Source organism: Cetorhinus maximus, chromosome 13, assembly GCF_964194155.1.
Source record: "Cetorhinus maximus chromosome 13, sCetMax3.hap1.1, whole genome shotgun sequence".
NCBI lineage: Eukaryota > Metazoa > Chordata > Chondrichthyes > Lamniformes > Cetorhinidae > Cetorhinus > Cetorhinus maximus.
The window spans coordinates 93,316,225-93,335,643 of NC_135891.1; the positions used below are offsets into that span (position 1 = coordinate 93,316,225).

Genomic DNA, 19,419 nt, shown 5'->3' on the forward strand with positions numbered 1-19,419 from the left:
TAGAAAATTGTCCCTTTTAGAGCTAGGAAAGACTACAGTGTGCTGCCAGTTTGATTCTGACAGCCTTGGACTGGCTCTTCAGTGGATCACATGGTGCGTTTTCTATTGAACTGATAAAGATTCATTAATATCCAGGGATTTTGCAATTCCCTGGTGCGCACACTGACAGAGCGTCAGGCCGCCATGCGCACACTGACAGGGGTGTGTACACAGTTTGCTGAAGTACAAATAACTTACTCCAAATGAGGCAACGATTAAACTTAGGGTCTTCCCGATTTGATAACATAGGTACTCACTGTATAATCTGTGACAGGGGGTAGGAAGCAGAATAAGCAGTGGGGAAGCTCACAAACTGTTTCTACAGAAGTTAACTGAATTTACTTTTCTGAAATCTTAATTTATAAAACACAAAGGGCAAACTAATAGCTGCTTAGAGTGGCTTGTGGACTTTGAATACACTTGCATAGCTCAGCCGTTAATCCTGGGATATTTGCTGCATTGTTTTGTTGCATAAACAGATAAAAATATACATGTTTGGAGACTCTAGTCAGTGCATCCATTTTTCCTTAGAATATTGCATTGTATTCTCATCCCAGATGTAAACATTGACAGCTTTTCTGTATCTTTCTGTATCTCTCTCTATCGCTCTCTCACTCTCAGTCTTGGCCAGAATCTGAGCTGTTGATGTTTATGCTTCTAGATCCATCGGGCGAATCATCATCGTTGTGGTTTTCAGGGGGTAATTTCTGCCTTTCCAGGGCTTCCAGAATATTCCCTGTTTTCTCTCGTGCCGCTGTCGGGGCTTGCTGGCGAAATACTTGCCATTCAGGTTGGCCTGCCCACAGGTGGTGAACCACCATCCACCTAGAATAGTTAAGAGAGATACCTTTTAAAGCTTGTAAGTAAATTAGAAACCACCCCAGCCTGCTCATTTCTCCTGTGAGGTGTTTACTTGCTAAGTCTGCCGAATATTTGATGCGTGTGGAACCTGTTGCCAAGGTGGGGGGGGGATGGTGGTAAAAACCCATTACCGGGTGGGGGAGGGGGTTTGGGGCCATCGCTTGGCGGGAAACTGTTGCCAATTCAAATGTGTTGAAGAGTCTCAAAACCAATCTACTCTCAAATGTACAGTTCAAGTTTCAGCTGGCTTGACACAGAGTCCACTCTTTGAGAATCACAAATTCTATTAAGATAAAGGTGTAGGCAGGTCCTGGGACCCCAATGCGCACAGGTTACTGCTTTAAGGTCACCAACATGTGAGTGGATTTATGCCCAGGACTCTGCCCCTCTGGGAATTCGAGGGATGTGATCACTCAGGACTCTGTGATGTTTCTGTCTATTTGTTCTCTCTGCTGCTGATGACCCCTGCCAAGGGAAGTGCAGAAATAGCACCTCCCAATCGGACAGTGCAGAGTTCCTCTTCCCACACCACATGTGGATGGCTGACTTCAGTTTCCCTCCACCCTTTCCCCATCCTCAATCTCCCATATCGTGGTGCCCTGGTATAGAATTATAGAATCTGACAGCACAGCTATCCAATTATCCCCAGCTTTTTCCCCCCACAGCCCTCCAAATTAGTCCTCTTCAAGGAAATGTCCAATTGATCTTTGAAAGTTCCTCTGGAATTTGCTTCCATCATCCTTTCCAGGTCATCATAACTGTCTTTGTGCAAAATTTCTCCTTATTTTCCCTCTAGTTTTTTTGACAATTAATTTAAACCTATGGCCTCTGGTTACCAACTCACTTGCCCGAGGAAGTAGTTTCTCCATATTTTATCAAAACATCCCATAATCCCCTATTAAGTTACTTTTAACCTTCTCTGCTCTATTGAAAACAATCTCAGCTTCTTCAATCTCTCTCCATATAGCTTGTATTTGTACAGATGCCTGTGAGCTGGAATAACCCATGTCCCCTAGGAGGACCTTGAAGGAATGCTCCGCTGCTTTAACATTCCAGCAATTATTGGGTATGCCTCAGGACTGACCTGTCAGGTGTTTGGCACAGCTCATGTTGAACTTCAGATCGTGGTCCCGGTCTCGAGTTGAAAAACCCAGTCCGCTTGATTCGCTGATGGCATTCTTGAGGTTTCCAGAAATGGGGCTCTTGAGGGTCATGGTGTAGTCAGTGGCTTCGCTGCCCAGGCTGAAGGGATATTCTGTGTGCTCAGTGTGATTCTCCCAGTCCTCCAGCTCAATACGCAGGAGATAGCCACCCTGATGCACGATGGTATAAAGTTTCTCCAGACCCAACCAGAATTCACCTGAAATCAAGAACATTAGAAGCAGTCAGACCAGAACATAGAATTCCATTTATTGAATGGGGATTTGTTTTTTTTTGAATTACCTTTTGACAGCCTCTCTAATTATTCACTTGTGTGTCCTACATACGAACATACAAATTAGGAACAGGAGTAGGCCACTTGGCCCCTTAAGCCTGCTCTGCCATTCAATAAGATCATGGCTGATCTGAATGTAACCTCAACTTCACATTCCTGCCTACCCCCGATAACCTTTCACCTCCTCGTTAATCAAGAATATATCTAGTTCTGCATTAAAAATATTCCAACGCCTTTTCAGGAAGAGAGTTCCAAAGAGACAACCCTGAGAAAAAAATTCTCCTCATCTCTGTCTTAAATGAGCGACCCCTTATTTTAAAACAGTGACCCCTAGTTCTAGATTCTCCCACGAGAGGAAACATCCTCTCCACATCTACCCTGTCAAGACCCCTCAAGAACTTAAAGGGTCCAATTAAGTCGCTTCTTACTCTTCTAAATTCCAGTGGATACAAGCCTAACCTGTCCAATCTTTCCTCATAAGACAACCTGCCCATTCCTGGTATCAGCCTAGTAAATGTTCTTTGAACTGCTTCTAATGTATTTACATCTTTCTTTAAAAAGGAGACCAGTACTATACACAATACTCCAGATGTGGTCTCAATAATTCCCTGTACAACTGAAGCATAACCTCCCTACTTTTGTAATCAATTCCCCTCACAATAAATGATAACATTCTATTAGCTTTCCTAATTACTTGCTGAATCTGCACACTAGCCTTTTGTGATTCATGCACCAGGACACCAGATCCCTTTGAATCTCAGAGCTCTGCAATCTCTCACCAATTAGATAATAAGCTATTTTTAAAAATTCTTCCTGCCAAAATGAACGATTTTACATTTGCCCACATTATACTTCATTTGCCAGATCTTTGCCCACTCACTTAACCCTTGTTACTTTGTAGCCTCCTTACGTCCTCTTCACAACTTACTTTCCTACCTATCTTTGTGTCATCAGCAAATTTAGCAACCAGACCTTCAGTCCCTTCATCCAAGTCATTTATATAAATTGTAAAAAGTTGAGGCTCCAGCACTGATTCATGTGGCACATGACTTGTCACATCCTGCCAAGCAGAAAAAGACCCACTTATGCCAGCTCTTTTTCCTGTTAGCTAGCCTATCTTCTTTACATGCCAATATGTTACCCCCTATACCATGAGCTTTTATTTTCTGCAATAACCTTTGATGTGGCACTTTATCAAATGCCTTCCGAAAATCTAAGTTCTGGCCAATATTCATCCCTCAGCTGACATTACTAAAATGACCATCTGCTCCTTATAACATCGCTGTTGTCAGACCTTGCTGTGCGCAAATTGTCTCTGATGGTTTTATGTAATTCATTCATGGGAATGTGTGCATCACTGACAAAGCCAACATTTATTGACTGTCCCTGTACAACTGAGTGACTTGCTAGGCGATTTCAGAGGGCAGTTAGGAGTCACCCACATTGCTATGGGTCTGGAGTCACAAATAGGCCAGACCAGGTGAGGACAGCAGATTTCCTTCTTGAGAAGAAGGGAGCATTTGGACACTAAAGGACATTAGTGAACCAGATGGACTTTTACGTCAATCCAGTAGTTTCATGGTCACTATTACTGAGACTAGCTTTTTTAATTCCATATTTTTATGAATTAACTGATTTTGAGTTGCTCAACTGCCATGGTGGGCTTGGAATTTATGTCTCTGGATTGCTAATCCAGTAACATAATTGCTATATTACTATACTCCTTTGTTGTAATGTTTCCTACATTTACAACGGTGATAGACATCATTTGCTGTATAAAGCTTTGGGACATTTAGGAGTTGTAAATGGCGCTATATAAATGCAAGTTCTTTCTTTGTGTAGATCACAGAATTATTGGAGCGATTTATTTGCTCGTTATTTACATCTGACATGAAGGCTTTACCGTTTTTTCTTTCCTGTTTACTCCCTTCATCTCATGAAGGCACTGGATCGAAAGTGAACTTTAATACCCCACCAGGAGGGAGCAGCATGGTGTAATTCTGTCCTTGTTGCTCATCCATGCACCCACTTTTTAAGCAGGGGTGTATTGCCTGGTGATCAGGATTGGGAACCCAACTGCTGCTGCCCGAGTCTCTTATGAAGTGAGAAAACAGTCTCAAAGAAAAACGCTGTGGAATTCTGCTTACCGGTAAGGTTGCCAAATCCATCCTTGTATGCCTGCCAGAGCCGGTCAAAGTCCACTGACCCATCCCTCCGTCTCTGAACGATGGTCCAGCCACCTTCTGTTGGAAGACAAAACTTGTTTGAATCTACACGTGGATTTCACTCTTCCAAAGAAGGATGAGGTTTAAAATTAGATTTAGACAGAGCCAAGAGCAGTTCTGACTCCACAAGCAGCTCCTTCTCACCCCAGGATCAATGTTACAGGTAGCTGTGGTTATTCTTCTTTGCCCCCACTACCCCTGCTCCCCCAGTGGCTCCAGCCTTGTTACCAGGAGCAAACGGTGCTGGCTCCATCCCCAATCCTGAGTGACAACAGTCCATCACCCGGTTTCCACAAGTGGTTCTGGTCCTGTTTCAATATGACCTTTGGCCCCTGACCCCTTTTCAGTGAGCCATTGAGCCCATGTCCCTCGAGTCCTAGACTCTTTCAGTAATATTTAAATTCTTACCTTCTGTCATTTGACAGAATGCTTCAAAGGGCTGTGAGCCTACTGGCTGGATTTTGTGTACACTGCTGGTTCGCTGTCCTTCCAGGAATAGTTGGTGACAACCAGAGGGAAGTTCTGCAGGAAAACAAAATAATAGTGTGCACCCAATAGGTTTTGGGGATTTCTTCACTCTTGTTTTGCTGCATTTGAGTAGTCTCATAGATTTTTCTAATTAAAAGTGCTTTCCAGATACAAGTTGTTAAATTCATGGCAGGCCCAAAGAAACATAGGTTCTGGTTTTATCCTGTGCTTTATTTGTAATTCTCATCTCCAGAAGATGCAAAAGTAACATCAGACAAGACTTTGACTTTTGTGTTAATGAATTGTTAAGTTTTACCCTCTTCAAACAGAATGCTTCAAGTCTGAATCGAGAAGTTTCAGACTCTTGTGAAATAGAATTGCATTTTCCCTCTGTGACAAGATGAGATTTGTTTGCCTGAACTTCGAACTTTGGCAACTCAGCACTGCCAACTGTCACTGTTAAAAGATCAGCTCCTTTGCTACAAAAGGCTCTTTACCTCACAGCTGAACATCCTAGGCGTGGATGTGTGGGAGTTGTGTCTGAATGGCTGAGTATGTGTGAGCATTGCACAACTACTGGGAGGAGCACATGTCACCTCCAACCCCATCCCACTCTCCAGAACACTTACAGCCTTGTGATATATCCTCCCTAGCCAACTCTTCGAATACACTTCAGCCAGAGTGTCTGTGAATTCAGGCAAGTGTGAGCATGAGTGAATAAACACAGCCTGTGCACAGTTTGGTAAACTTTGCTCTACCATTAGCCCTGTATTTAACCCAGAACTGATGAGGGCGCTTTCTTGCTGCAACTGGTTTGAGATAAATTAGTGAAGAAAACACCAAGCTTTTACAGTTTTTGAATTGGATTTGAGGAATCTTATCTTGTTTAGATTTATTAATTGTTTCTGTTCATTTTGACATTAGTTTCTCTTTTAGTTTAGATCTTTCCATTCTGGTCACCCAGGCAACGAGAAACCCCACTTTAAACCTCTCCCACAAGTGGACGTGTAGATGAAAGTGCGTCGAGAGTTTTTCAGTACTTTAGTGGTGACCCTGTTGAACATCTCTGTAAATTCCACACACTAAGTTTTGGGGTATGAGTTACAGAGCCAAGTTTTAATCTTGTTGATTGTTAACTCATACACTGGATCTGAGCTGAGCTGCAGGTCATGCTGTGCTGTTTTTGTTGGATTATTTTTGAAGCTGTAACAGAAGCAGCTCAGTGTTGTTCAAGGTGAAAGGATTAGGAGGGCTCCATTGGAGCTTTTCTTCAGGCTGAAGTAAACATGAACTTTTACCTAGTTGTCCCAGGAACCTTCTGTGCCCCTCCTTGCAGCAGCAGTCAGGCATTTCTCACAGCTTAATCCACGAGCACTGGATCACGCAAGCTATTTGACATTCACTGAACCATTTGTGTTTGTTTGCTCTAGTTTTAATGTAAAGTTCTGTTGCTAGTTTCCCTGTTCAGTCTCCGAATCCCTGCTGAGCGCAGTCACTGATGCAGGGACTGTCTGCTCAACACTTTATTTTACAATGGAAATAGTTCTGGCACTTGAACAAGATGTTTTTGAAGCTTAACTGTCTTGATGCAATTTGTGTCACAGCTTTTACCAGTAATGCTAAATAAACAGAGATCAGGAACATATAGTGCAGGATGTGTGATGTTCATCTGGTGTATAATGAATGTATAGCCGGGGATGTGTGGTGCACAATTGCTATACAGGGTGAGCATATACTGGCGTCTTCATAACATCAGCATCCTATTCAACCCAGAGATTTGCCAACCCTACATTCCCTGCATTGCAAAGACCGATTTCCACCTCTGTAACACCTGCTTTCACCCTTACCAGAGCCCATCTTAGTTCCCCAATTGTACACCCTCTGAACTTCAGCTCAACCATAACTCTGCTACCCTTATCTTGTTTAGTTTTCCCATCACCCCCCTGACCACCAGTGGCTCTCAGTACCCCAAAAATGGAAATTTTAAATTCTCACCCTAGTATTTAAATCCACCACAGCTTCAACCCTCCACACCTCTGGAAGCTCCTCCAGTCACCCAAAACCCCATGTCTCAGACTCCAGGCTCTGCCCACCTCACCCACCCTTCAACCTACCATTAGTATCAGTCCCTTCAGCCCTAGGTGTCCCACGCTCTGAAATTCTCTGTTTGAACCTCTCTGCCTCTTCACCTCCCTTCCCCACTCTCCCTTTTCAGACTCTTGTTAAAGCCCACCTCTTTGACCAAGTTATGGTCACCCCTTCTATTCGCTCTTCCTTTTGGGGTCTATTTTCCTAATACCTTGGGCCATTTTTTCAAGTTGAAGATGCTATACAAATTATTATTTATGTACAGTCACTGTATAGAGCAGCTGCATAACATAGGATGTATGTTCACTGTAAACTTTATAGCTCAGGCTGTGATGTCCTTCTGTTGTACAGGGAATGTACAGCCCAAGATGTATGAGGAATGTATAATGCAGACAGTGAACAGCCCAGCCCTGTTCCAGATTCAGCTACTTCACTAAACAGTTGTGGTACTGTTTAACAAATAGCCACATCTGGTTAGGAGGTGCTTTTGGAGTAACTGCATGAATCTGACAGCTTAAATGTTTAAAATACTCACTATCCAATTTAAAGGGGCTTGTTGGGCTGGAGCCTTTACTAATTAATAAGGTTCCAGTTTATGTCTGGGATTGAGTTTAAAACTGGTTTGGGGGGTGGGTGGGGGGGGTGGTAGGGGAAAGAGTGGTGGGTGGGGATAGATCAGCATTTAAACTTTAGTAAACAAATTATGCAGCTTCAAACACTGAATAATACCTTTCTAGAGTGTATAATCACTTCCAGCTACGTCATGTATTTTGATGGTCAGTGTTGGTTGTGTTGTAGGTTCTGTTTCTAAACGGCAAGAAACACAACTTGTATCTGAAATTTCCAATAGGATTTTGGGGTGAAACTGGAGAATCTGTGTGTGTGTATCAAAAAATTTCCCAGTTTTCCTCAGAGTTTAAATGGATATGGAACAAAAGGTGGATAAATGGAATTGAGTTACAGAAATGCTGTGATCTAGCTGAATGGAAGAAAAGCTCAAGGGGCTGAATAGCCTACTACTGCTGTTCCTAGAAATTATATTCCAGAAATATTTAAACTCAACCCTCTAGTAACAGAAATGAAGCATTTTAGACTATGACAGATTAGCTACTGGGTTCTTTGTTGTGGGTCACAATAGAGGGTGATATATATATTCTTTTACCTACTTAAGAGTGGTGAGTCATGATAAATTTGGCAAAGTGAAGTACAGTAACAGTGGTTCACTATTCAATCCTGGGTCTTAAGTTTACCCAGACAATAAAATTGAGTCCCTGGGTGGGGATCACAAGTTTCACTAACAGAAACGGCCCGTGATGCTAAATCTAAGAAAATGTCCTGAAGCTTAGACCCTCTGCAAAAAAAACGATGGTCTCTGTGTCTTTACTTCTGACACACTTCCCATTGGTTGCTTGGTTTGGAAGTGGGGGAAAGGTCAGTGTGTTGTGGGAAGAACTGAACAGTGGGTGGGGTGGGGGGGGGGGGGGGTGAAATCTGCATAAGGGAAGGAATCATACAGAGAAAACAACCACCCGCAGAAAGTTCAGGACGGAAGTGAGGAGCTGTTATGAATCAGGCTCTTCAACTTTCACTCACTTGGCCTTGTGCCATGTTACTCTCAAGTTTTATTTTAAAAACAAAAAAAAAAGTTTAAAAGCTTCTCTCCTATTCTGCAGATAAAAGTCTTTAATATTTCCTGCCAGCTCACAGCAGATTCAACTTTCACCCAGTTGGCTGGCAGCCAGTTGCTGGTGTTTCTTTCGTAAGAAATTCCTGAACGGTCCATTGTTTGGGAGAGTCCTCCTCCTCCTCCAATCAGGGTAGAGTCAGCAGCCATTCAGTGGGACCGCCCTATTCAGTGATCAGCCTCTGAGCACGAGGCCTGCCTGGAACTGGGAGCGTGGCTGAAATGATTATATGCTGAGCCTTAAAACTGCACATAGCCCTGGTTAAAGAAGATACCAGAATGCTGGAGGTTTGAAGTTTAAAAACAGGAAGTGGACAGCAAAGCATCAGCATCTATATAGGCAAAAGGCAGATTTCATGTTCCACATCCTCAATGTTAACCTCATTTTTCTTTGCAGATATTCACAATCCTGCAGTTTATTGCTAGCATTTAATACCCAGTCTTGCTATTTATTGCTAATATTTAATTCTCAGTCCTGCTTTTTAAATACTGGTGCCAGACCTTTATTCGTTTTTATACTTGTGCAGTCATTGAATGGGGAAAGGTACCAACTCTTGAGGGATCTCCTTAAGAGTCATAGTGGTACAGAAGGGCCATTTGGCCCATCAAGTACATGCCAGCTCTCTAAGGCAATCCAGTCAGTTCCATTCTCCTGCTCTGTCCTTGTAACCTTGCAAGTTTATGCCCCTCAAGGACCCATCAATTTGCTTTTGAAGTCATTGATTGTCTCCACGTCCACCAATCTTGTTGGCAGAAAGTTTCAGGTCATCACCGCTCACTACCTAAAAAAGAGTTCTTCCTCACATCCCACCTTCCATCGTAGCCCTTGTCCCATCAGCCAACAGGAGCAGCTTTTCTTTATCAACCTTATCCAAACCTGTCTTGTACACTCCATCAAATCTCCCCTCATTCTGCATTCCTCCAAGGGTACCTCAACTGCAACATTGAAGTTTTGCAAAACATGGCCATTGAGTCTCCGTGGGATGCTCAACCATGGGGGTAATCACAGCCAAGCCTGATCCTGTCTATGCTCGTTATCTGCACACTCATTCTAGCTGGGGTCTGTACTAGTGACCAGGAGCAGGAATCAGGGCTGATTTGCTAGCCTCCCTAACGTTTTGGCTCCTAGATTCATGGATTCAAATAAAACTTTGTGTTTGCCTTTTCCAATAAATTATTTTTTAAAAAATTTATAGAACGTAGAGAGGGTTTAAAGTTAGTCTGTTTATAGGCAAAGGGTCTCCAAGGAATTTGCCTGCTTTGCTGCCTGCCTGTAACTCAGAGCGCCCTTTCTCCTAGTTGGCCAGCAGCCAGGAAGACATTCCATTTGCTGTTGTGTTCTGCACAGAACGTTCAACGTCCAGCTGGCTCTCCATTCTGCTTGAACATCAGTGTAGCAGACATCTGTTGACATGAAATCCCAGGTTAAGGAGATTCAAACACACTCCTACAGCCCCCAATATACAGCTGTTAGTTCCTGCGGAGACTCAGTGACATGAGTCTCTGTGTGTTTGTTCACGTGTGTGTTTGTGTGTGTGTGTGGGGGGCCCTATGCATGTGTCGGAGCGATTTTCTTCTCAGAGATCTTGGAATAATGATGTGGAATTTTCCTCAATGTGAGATTCCACTTCTTACTAACAACTACAGTTGCCTCTGGAATAAACTATTAAATCTGCTTTAATTTTAGTTGAAAACCCGTTATCTAAAAGACCAGATGTAGCTGTAAGAAAGAGTGAGATGGACCAAAAAGGGAGAGGGGACATCTGTTCTGTTATTTTTCCACCTGCAGTTTGATCTGAGTCTGTGAATTTTACTGCAATTTTTTCAATCAAAGGGATCTACTTACTGTCAGCTGGCCTAGGCTCCACACTGCTGCGTGTTTGAGGAAATACCTCCACTCTTCGTTTGAGAATCGACTTCCAATGCGGGCTCTCTTTCAGCTGTAATTTGTTTTCTTGCAGCTGTAGTTGGAAAGAAGAGACTGGGTGATGTTACCTCTCACTACCCACTGATACAGTTCAGAATTATATGCAGCACACCACAATATAGTATCACACCAGATAGATCAGACAGTTAAGTAAAGCAGAGTTTGGATATGTAACACTGCCTCTACCTGTGCTCCTGATCAGTGTTTCAACAGCTTGGTATATTAGTGCTGTGTATTTCAGCTCTCTCCCTTCCTTCTGTCTTGTGTACAGTTCCACACTGGCACTCTACTACTTTGCCCAAGTTGCTTTCCTTCAGTGAGCCTAGACTATGAATCCTGGCAGACCATTCAGCATTATAGGAGGGCATCAGTGCCACACCTCATTTTCTCTTCACCCAATATCGCAACGCTTACAATGAAAGCTGGAGTTATTGGAAAATGACCAGGAACTCTGGTTGATTTTGACTTTCTTCCTCCCTGCTATTCCAGGAGCATTAAGCCAAAGTAGGCTCATTCCATTATTGTGGCAGAGATCAGTTGACTCCAGACTGCTTGGTCCATATTTATCATGGGTCATGTATCTTGCTTTGCCCATGTATGCTTAATATTTGACACTCTGGTCACATGCCCGTGTATGCTTACTGGTCACACATACCGTGTATATTTAAGACAGTGATTGCGTACATTGTTTTGCCCATGCATATTTCATGTTTGCAATTGTGGTCACACACAATTGCACATTTGCAATTATGGTCACGCACCTGGCTTTGCAGAATCTTGATCTGAATGCTCTGCTTGTCAAGCTGCCACTGCTGGTCCTTTATTCTCGTCAGCAGCTCATCAATGTTTCTACTTTGAGTTTCCATTATGGACTGCAAAAGTAAATAAATATTTTAAAGTTCAGTAAAGGTTAATTATATATGATTCAGAGTTTCTGAAAATTTGCAACTTAAACACTACTGTAATTTCATGCAGACAATATCTGGGCACACAACTATCAGCCCAACTAAAGTGCAAGCTAATTGAACAACTATGTTTAAGAACCCATCCCTCTAACCTCAGAAAATCAGAAAGAAACAACTTATTGTTGTGATTTTAGCGTCAGCTCTGTTAAGGTGGAGGGATACCCTTAGAAAAAAGTTTGGATGTTCAAATCCCACACCAGAATTTCATCAAGTAAACTAGGTTGGTACCTACAGTGCAATACTGAGACAGTGGTGTGGATATTAATTTGCCTATTCAGGTGAATGTAAAAAAAAAAATCCTATTGTATATTTAAAAGGGATTTCAACCATGGACCTGGCCATCACTTTTCACTCAGCTGACCATCAAATGCAGATTATTTGGTCATTACTCATTTGTTTTTTTTGTGGGATCTTGCAGTGCAGATATTGGCTGCTGCATTTGCCTAATTTTTTTAAAAAAACCATCGTTCTTTAAAAATTACTTTAGGATATCTGGAGAATGCTTAAAAAGTGTCAGTTCTCTATTTTCTCCTCCTCTTGCTTGCCTCTATTATACCTCTCACACATTTACAGCAAACTCAGTAAGTGCATTTAGTTATTGAATTGCTGAACAGTGCTGACTGCAACAAGTGCTGAGCAGAGGCTACTGTAAATCCCTAGCCCACAGCCAGCAACGTGTTACTCACTGCTCCACACGCACTGCACGATTGTCTCGTATGCAGCTGTATATGGGCTGGTATCTTCACTGCCCAATCTGTGAACATTAGGATGTCCCCTTCTCTCTGGACATGTCCCATTCTTTCAACAATTGCTGGTTTTCCAGTAAATCAGATTTCTGAAGATCTGGATTATAGTGAGGAGTATTTCTGACACATGTCACTCTTTACTGTAATTAAACTGAACAGGAAGGTAACAGGCAAAGGGCAGTTTCTTTTCATAACCTTTTTTAAAAAAAAACGTTCTAATTAAAATTGGTTTAGTAGCCTAGTGTTAAAAGAAAACAAAAGTAAAATGTAGCAGAGTTAGCATTGGTGCTTAAGCAAGCTGTTACAGATGCCAGTGTCACTGATTCAGAATCAGTACACACTAGAGATACCATCCACTATTTATTCAAATGATCTGAGTTCATAAAAGATAATTAAGCTTAATTTATTCTTATTTACGTTGCACAATTGAAGTGATTGACTAATCATTGTAAGAAGAAAGTTACTTCAGTCTGGTGTAGACAATACTTTTTACATTATTCACAAATTCGTTACCAAGTGCTACACGTTAACTTACTGCATGGCTTGACATATAGAGTTCTCTTATAGACTGAAATGTCACAATAAGTGAACAGTGTCACTTCTTACACTAACTTTGGGACTTACTTGGAGGTTGTTATAGTTGTCCAGGCCACTTTCAGCTTTCTTCCCGTTCACAATGCTCTCCAGCTTTTCCTCCAAGCTCTGCAGCGCCTTGTCCATCCTCAGCCTGTCCTGCTGCATCTCTTCCACCTTGTGCCGCAGGCTGGCGGATACCTGGGGCAGGTGAGTGCCCGGCCGTGTCTGCAGCCCCTCGGCCTCCAGCCCTAGCCGCTGTTCGCCCAGGCGGCCGGCCAGCTCGCCCAGGGTGCGGTTGTGGGCGCTCAGTTGCTCGGTGACCCCCCGCAGCTGCTCCTTGGTCCGCTCCACATGCTGCTTGAGGCCGTGGCCCAGCTGCAGGAGGCCGTGAGCGATGAGATTCACCTCATCCCAAGAGGCGAACTGCATCTTCCGCTCCCTAGCCGCAGAGTCCTTCTTAGCAGCGGCGGCTCCCTCGGTGAAACTGGCTGCACAGATTACGATGCACAGCGGGCCGGCGAAAGGCAGCTTCATCTTCTCTTGCGCAAGCCGGGTTTACAACCGATATATGTGTGTGTGTATATATATATATATTTCTTCTTGGCGTCCTTGACTATCTCTTGTCCCGTCCCTGTCTCCTGTGCTGCCCGATTCCTCTCTGCCCCCTTTTAATACCGGGCTCCAGTCACTGGGAGCCGCCCCCAGCCACCGCAGCAAAACAGCATGAAGCTGGCAAAGGCCAGCCTGGGGAGCGTCTCTAAACTATCACTGCTGGCTGCCTGGCTGGCTAAACGGAAAATAGGCTGGAATAAATAGCTACTGCTCCTTGACTATGACATCATGTTTAATTCATTAAAATAAACCAACAGTGCTCCCGGTCTTCAATACCTCAGGACATTTCCGTGCAAAACTTTTGAAAACACCAGGGGCTAGTGCATGCTCTTCTTGCACATTGGGTTTCAATTGGCTTTTTGGGATCAGCGCAGTGGTGTGTCAGAAGCTTCCAGAACTAAATCTGCTCAACAGCCCACATTAAAAAAAAAACTTGAGATTTTAGGGGTTGGTGAATTTAGAGATGGTTAGTTGGTGGAGGGAAGGGGTGGCTCTGGTTCCTTTGAAGAAAGCTCAAATTGTGCTTCAGCTGGTTGTTAGCCACACATGGCAGGCTGAATGTAGCCTGTGGTTACCCCCCCCCCAGAACTGACATTGTGTGGTAGTGGTTTGGAGCCCAGCACTGTGATTCACCTTGCAGAGAGATCTCCATTTCATCTGTTGCAAGGAGACATTCGGGAGAGAAAAAGTGAGTGATGCAGTGAGGCTAGGTCTTGAGAGAGAGAAACAAAGGGACAAGGAAGGCCCTGTACTGCGGGAAGGGTTGGGGGCATTTTGTATTGCAATGTAGACTAATATTCTTTATACTGGGGTGGGAACTATGAAAAGAATACTGCCCACACCAGTACAGTGTGCCAGAAAATGGACTTCAGTGGTGAGTTAGCCTTGGCTCAGTGGTAGCACTTTCATCTCTGAGTGAATAGCTTACAGGTTCAAGCCCTCTCCAGCTGACACTTCAATGCAATACTGAGGGAGTGTTGCACTGATGGGACTTGTCTGCCCCTCAGATGAGTGTACAAGATCCCATGGCACTATTTGAAAAAAAGCAAGGGAGTTCCTTTGGTGCCCTGGCTAACATTTAATCAACATTAGTTCTCTTTTTAAAAAGCAGATTTTCTAGTTAATTATCTCATCACTGTTTATGGGACCTGCATGAATGCAAATTGATTACCGCCTTTCCTGATGTTATAACACATGAAAAGTACTTGACTGGTTGTGAAATGCTTTGGGACGCCCTGAAAGGCTTTATGTAAAATCAAGCTCCTATTCGATGGGAGAGTTAATAACAGCAGAGCGAGGGCATCAATGGGAGAGTTTTAACACAATTGGACAGAATGACATTTTCCTTGCATTTTATTGAGATAATTTCCTTAATGTAGCCCGGATTAAAGATTTAAAAGAAAGATCTTGTATTTCATAAAACTCAGAACGTTTATATAAAAAAAAGTTATGTGTTTTCTGAATAGTTAATATCATGAGCGATTAGTAATGAGTCTGAGTTAAAACATGTGTTCACTGTTAGCTTCATTTTGTTAATCCTGGCTCAACCGCATTACATATGGAACAAAAAGGATGGGATGTTGGAATTTCCAGTTGGCTCTGGTTGCTTTCAGATCTAACTTGCTGCGAATTGCATTAAATAAATTTGCACAGTCGGAAGTGACTGTTATAGGATTTAAGGCTTCCAGAGTTGATAATTCGGGATTAAACACCCAACATTCCTTTGGGCAGTATCCAGGCTTGGTACTTACCTATACTTGGTTTGTCTCCAGGTGTTGCACTCTAATTCCTTTTCATTCCCTCGCTTTCCTTGGCACAGGAACCTTTGAGACTGATAGGGATTGGCTTTAGTTTGTTGTCATTCCTGTTTTACTTCCAAGAAAAAGCTGAGAGTGGATTCTTCTTGTAAAGGAAAACTCTGTCATGACTCCCTTGGTTAGATGATCTCAGTTGGGTGGGGTGGAGTGGTGGGGGCACCATCATTGCTTCTGTGCCAGAGAAGGGAAAATTCAGCCTGGGTTCTGGGTCACAATCGCTATTTAGTTACCCTTGTTGGACAATGTGTGGGGAAGCGATAAAAGGGAGGGCAGGATTAAACTCAGATGTGTAGTCCTCTTTCCTCTGTCAAATATTTGCCTTATGGGCTCTGACCTGAAATATGGCCACTTGACCACACCACTGAGGCACTAAGTGGAGATGGGTCCCACAGGGACCATACGGCAGTGCAAGTTGGCACTAGTAGGAGGGCAAGTCAAAAGCCTTTCTCACTCGGAGTAGTTGATAAATGGAAAAGCAAGGACGCATTTAAAAGGAGTTTGGATAAGCACATGGAGAAGAAAGGAATAGAAGGATATGTTGATGAGGCTAGATGAAGTAGGATGGGAGGAGGCTTGTGTGGAATGTAATCACTGGCATAGACCCGTTAGACCGAATGGCCTGTTTCTGTGCTGTAAATTCTGTGCAATGTAGTACTGAATAATACTTCACTCACTTGATAAGGGGTTAAAAGAAGTCAAATCAATTATTCATTTTTGCATTCCAATAATCCTGGCATTAGAATATCAGCCCCCTTCCACGTTTTTCATAAATGCTCTAAATTGAGCTGAAATCTCTTGCTATGTGATGTTAGATTCTTTGATTTGTGGTTGCTAAACATTTTCAGGATTAATCAACCCGATACCTTACTCTGCCTTTCTTGCTGAGTGCTGTAATTTTTACTTTTGGCATGAACAGCCCATTTCCTACTCACTAGCTCCTTAAATGGCTGTGTGCAATCTTTCTTCATGATCTCCAACCTCACGTCACTAACTGTTTCATCATGAAAAGTACAGTGCCCTTTACTCTAGTTCTGTCCACCCATCTCTGGCCTTTATAGTTACTGGCACTTTCTCCCAGTCCCAGAGACAACAGCTTCAGTGTGAGACATATGGGGTATATAATATACCAAAACTTAGACTAAATATTGGATCAACTTATGCTTGATTGCAAAATACTGAGCTGGGAACTGGTAGCTTTCACTAGATTTTTGATACACCATATCAAGCTTGTGGAATGGAGTTGTTTATTCTGACCCACAGAGGTCATAAAGCACGAATAATATTACCATCACTTGGATCCTGTATCTTCCTGTGACACACCAAAAGACGTATAATGTGCTTCAGCTTCATCTGCAGTTCATATCTGTGAATGTTGTGGCCTTTACTAAACAATAGCTGTGAGGTCAGCCTTTGACAGAAAGGCACACCCTGACTTTTCCCCAAGATGCAGTTGTGATTTTGTCACTTGATATATATGTTACATTGAAGTTAACCCACAGTGGTATGCCTGTGGACCCAATTTTAACTCCAACACCCCTCACCTGATGGAAGGTAAAAAGGGCAGTGACTTACCTCCTCTGATCCCACTACCTTCCCGCCGTACCCCGATATTAATTTGCTCCTATCAGCAGGTCACCCAAAGGAACTCCATGGAGTCCTCCTTTAAACATGCAGGCAGGGGCCCGTTAATATTGTTAGTGACTGAACAGCAATTTTAGTTGGATGCTGGAGAAGGTGCGCATTGACGACATTGCCCTTCAGGCCCAATTTGCTGGGAGTTTGATCTTGTGCTAAAGGAAGTAAGTTTGAAAATGTTAATTTAGATTTCTTTGACCAGAAAGAAACTTGGGCCTCCCTTGCCCTGGGCTCCCCATCTACCATACCTTCAATCGCATCCAGAGTCTTCCCCATCATCACTAGATTGCCAGAGACAGTTACCACAGATCCCCAGCTTCAGCCTCCCTTGGGTATGTGGACAAAACACAGACACATGAGCAGTCTTGCCCACCTGCTCCTACCAATTCTGGTTAGCCAACTGGGCAGGGGATGGTTGGATATTTGGGCTGTCTCTGTTTGGTCATCTGGACAATGTGTGTTTGGCTACTTGGACACGGCTTGCTTGGACTACCGATGAGATCAGGGAATGCTCTTGATAAACAGATTGCCTGTTTGTGTCCATGTGAGGTCAACAAACCCAGTCCCACCAACCAATCAGCAGGTCAGTCATCAGCATTTCTAGTTTTGGGTAAAGGTACGATCTTGGCTATTTCCAGGTTGAGTTACCTTGCTGATATGCAACTACTCAATAAAACAGATACTACAGCTAATGATTTTTCATGATAATGAACTGGATTTACTCTAATCCACCAAGTAATTAACATTAATAATTTCATGCAATTTGTGCTATAGACATTCTCATGTATACGTTGAGTGTGTCTGGCGCTTGACTCTAGCTTTTGCTGCAAGGATACTGTTGCCCATTGAAATGTGCTCTGGTTACCCTGTGGGATACCTTAGTCCCAGGAAATATTTGCAGTTCTCTTGTGAGGCTTTGTACAAAATCATACTATCACTATCATATAGGGTAGGATTCGACTTCTGGCAAATGCTGGAAATCTCACAGGTTTGAGTTTAGAAGATGAATGTGAGAAGTGTTCCATTCCCATCCCTCACTGTGACCAGCAAAATAATTCACTGTATACCCAGTTCTATGACATATTAAAAGCCGTGTGTATGGCAGGTGCTGTCACACACTTCCTTTAACAATTATGGTTCATGATTGACCATAGGCGAATTTATTCTTATAGTCATTCTTAACGTATGATTGACTCCAAGTCCTGGTTCTCCTAGCCCTCGTTTCCATTTATTCAAGATCTGCAGTAGACGTCACATGGAAGTTGAGTTAAAACACACGTAGAAAAGGTTAACAGTGTCTCTCTCTTAAATTGGAAAATTGCCATATTTTACTCCCTGCACTCAGGTCTCCTTGATATAGACACAGGATAATCTTAAAATCCTATATTTCCGCACTCCTTTTCCAATACTGTACAGGTTTTTTAGCTGGGGTTCCATTTGCATCCTGAAATCTAAGCATTTGTTTTAAGAATTATTGGCTTTTAAGAGACACATGCCTACATTCAACATGGTTTAATAATTCCTGTCCTTATATGCAGTGCATCTTATGACTAAGCATAAGCAATGCCACTATGGGTTTGCTAATGGGTATTTTAGGGAGCTATCTGCAAATTAAACAAACTAGGTACACTGTTTACCACTTTGCAAAATTGGATTAATTGACAAACTTCCGTGCTGGTTTTCATGTGCCTTACTTCAGAAACTATACGGTGAAGTGGATTCAAAATCCTCGTATAGATAGGTTAATGAGGGAGAGGAGAGAGAGTCTGATTGCTTCTAGTGGACATAGAGAAGATAGATGGGCTCACTGATAGGAAGTCAATGAGATACCACAGGACCCTTGTTTTTATTATGCTTCACTGATGGCTGTTCAAATGGAGGGAATAAAATTGCAGATATTAGAAAATAAACACAGGAAGTGTAGCCTGTGCAGGATGTGCTCTTGACCTCTGAAGCTTCTCTTTTAAGCAAGGTGACTTCAGGTACATTTTAAATTCCAAGTGTCGCATTGGTACTCCATGAGTTAACTAATGCTAAACTTGCAGCGTATTGGGAATTCAGGGTGCAGTCTGACCCCATAGCCAGAGTCCCTCTAGTCTCACAGCACTACTGTGCACGGTTTGCAACAGGCTTGGTGGGTGTTTGACCCTCTGGACTCTTATAGATTAAAATTACCTTAATTTAGACCAGACTTCTCCCTCTGTTGCTCTCTAAACATAAATTTCTCGCATTATGTAGACACTTCAAGCCCTGTGTGGATCCAAGCATTTGCAGAACTCGTCCCCGAAAAGGGCAGTTAGGCAGGAGCCAGTCAATATAAACAGTGTTCTGTCTATCTGGA

General features: G+C 42.9%; 2 protein-coding genes across 7 annotated transcripts in view; one reads left to right on the forward strand and one right to left on the reverse strand.

Annotated features, from left to right (window-relative positions):
* The window catches only part of LOC144688839 (dedicator of cytokinesis protein 7-like), a 207,841-nt gene that overhangs the window by 59,410 nt on the left and 129,012 nt on the right, over positions 1–19,419 (forward strand). The gene's annotated exons all lie outside the window — the stretch shown is intronic.
* angptl4 (angiopoietin-like 4) lies at positions 621–13,651 on the reverse strand. Its single transcript, XM_078555832.1, has 7 exons — positions 13,063–13,651; positions 11,489–11,599; positions 10,647–10,761; positions 4,969–5,082; positions 4,483–4,578; positions 1,985–2,260; positions 621–864 (listed from the first exon to the last, which is right to left on the reverse strand). Exons 1-7 carry the CDS (start codon positions 13,546–13,548, stop codon positions 689–691), a joined length of 1,374 nt encoding a protein of 457 aa, XP_078411958.1. The 5' UTR covers positions 13,549–13,651; the 3' UTR covers positions 621–688.

Coding starts and splice junctions, on each gene's coding strand:
- angptl4 (XM_078555832.1), bottom strand. CDS start 13,548: ATGAAGCTGCCTTTCGCCGGCCCGCTGTGCATCGTAATCTGTGCAGCC. Junction 2,261..4,482: donor TGGATTTGGCAACCTTACCG/GTAAGCAGAATT, acceptor TCTTGATTTCAG/GTGAATTCTGGTTGGGTCTG. Junction 865..1,984: donor CTGTGCCAAACACCTGACAG/GTCAGTCCTGAG, acceptor TAACTATTCTAG/GTGGATGGTGGTTCACCACC.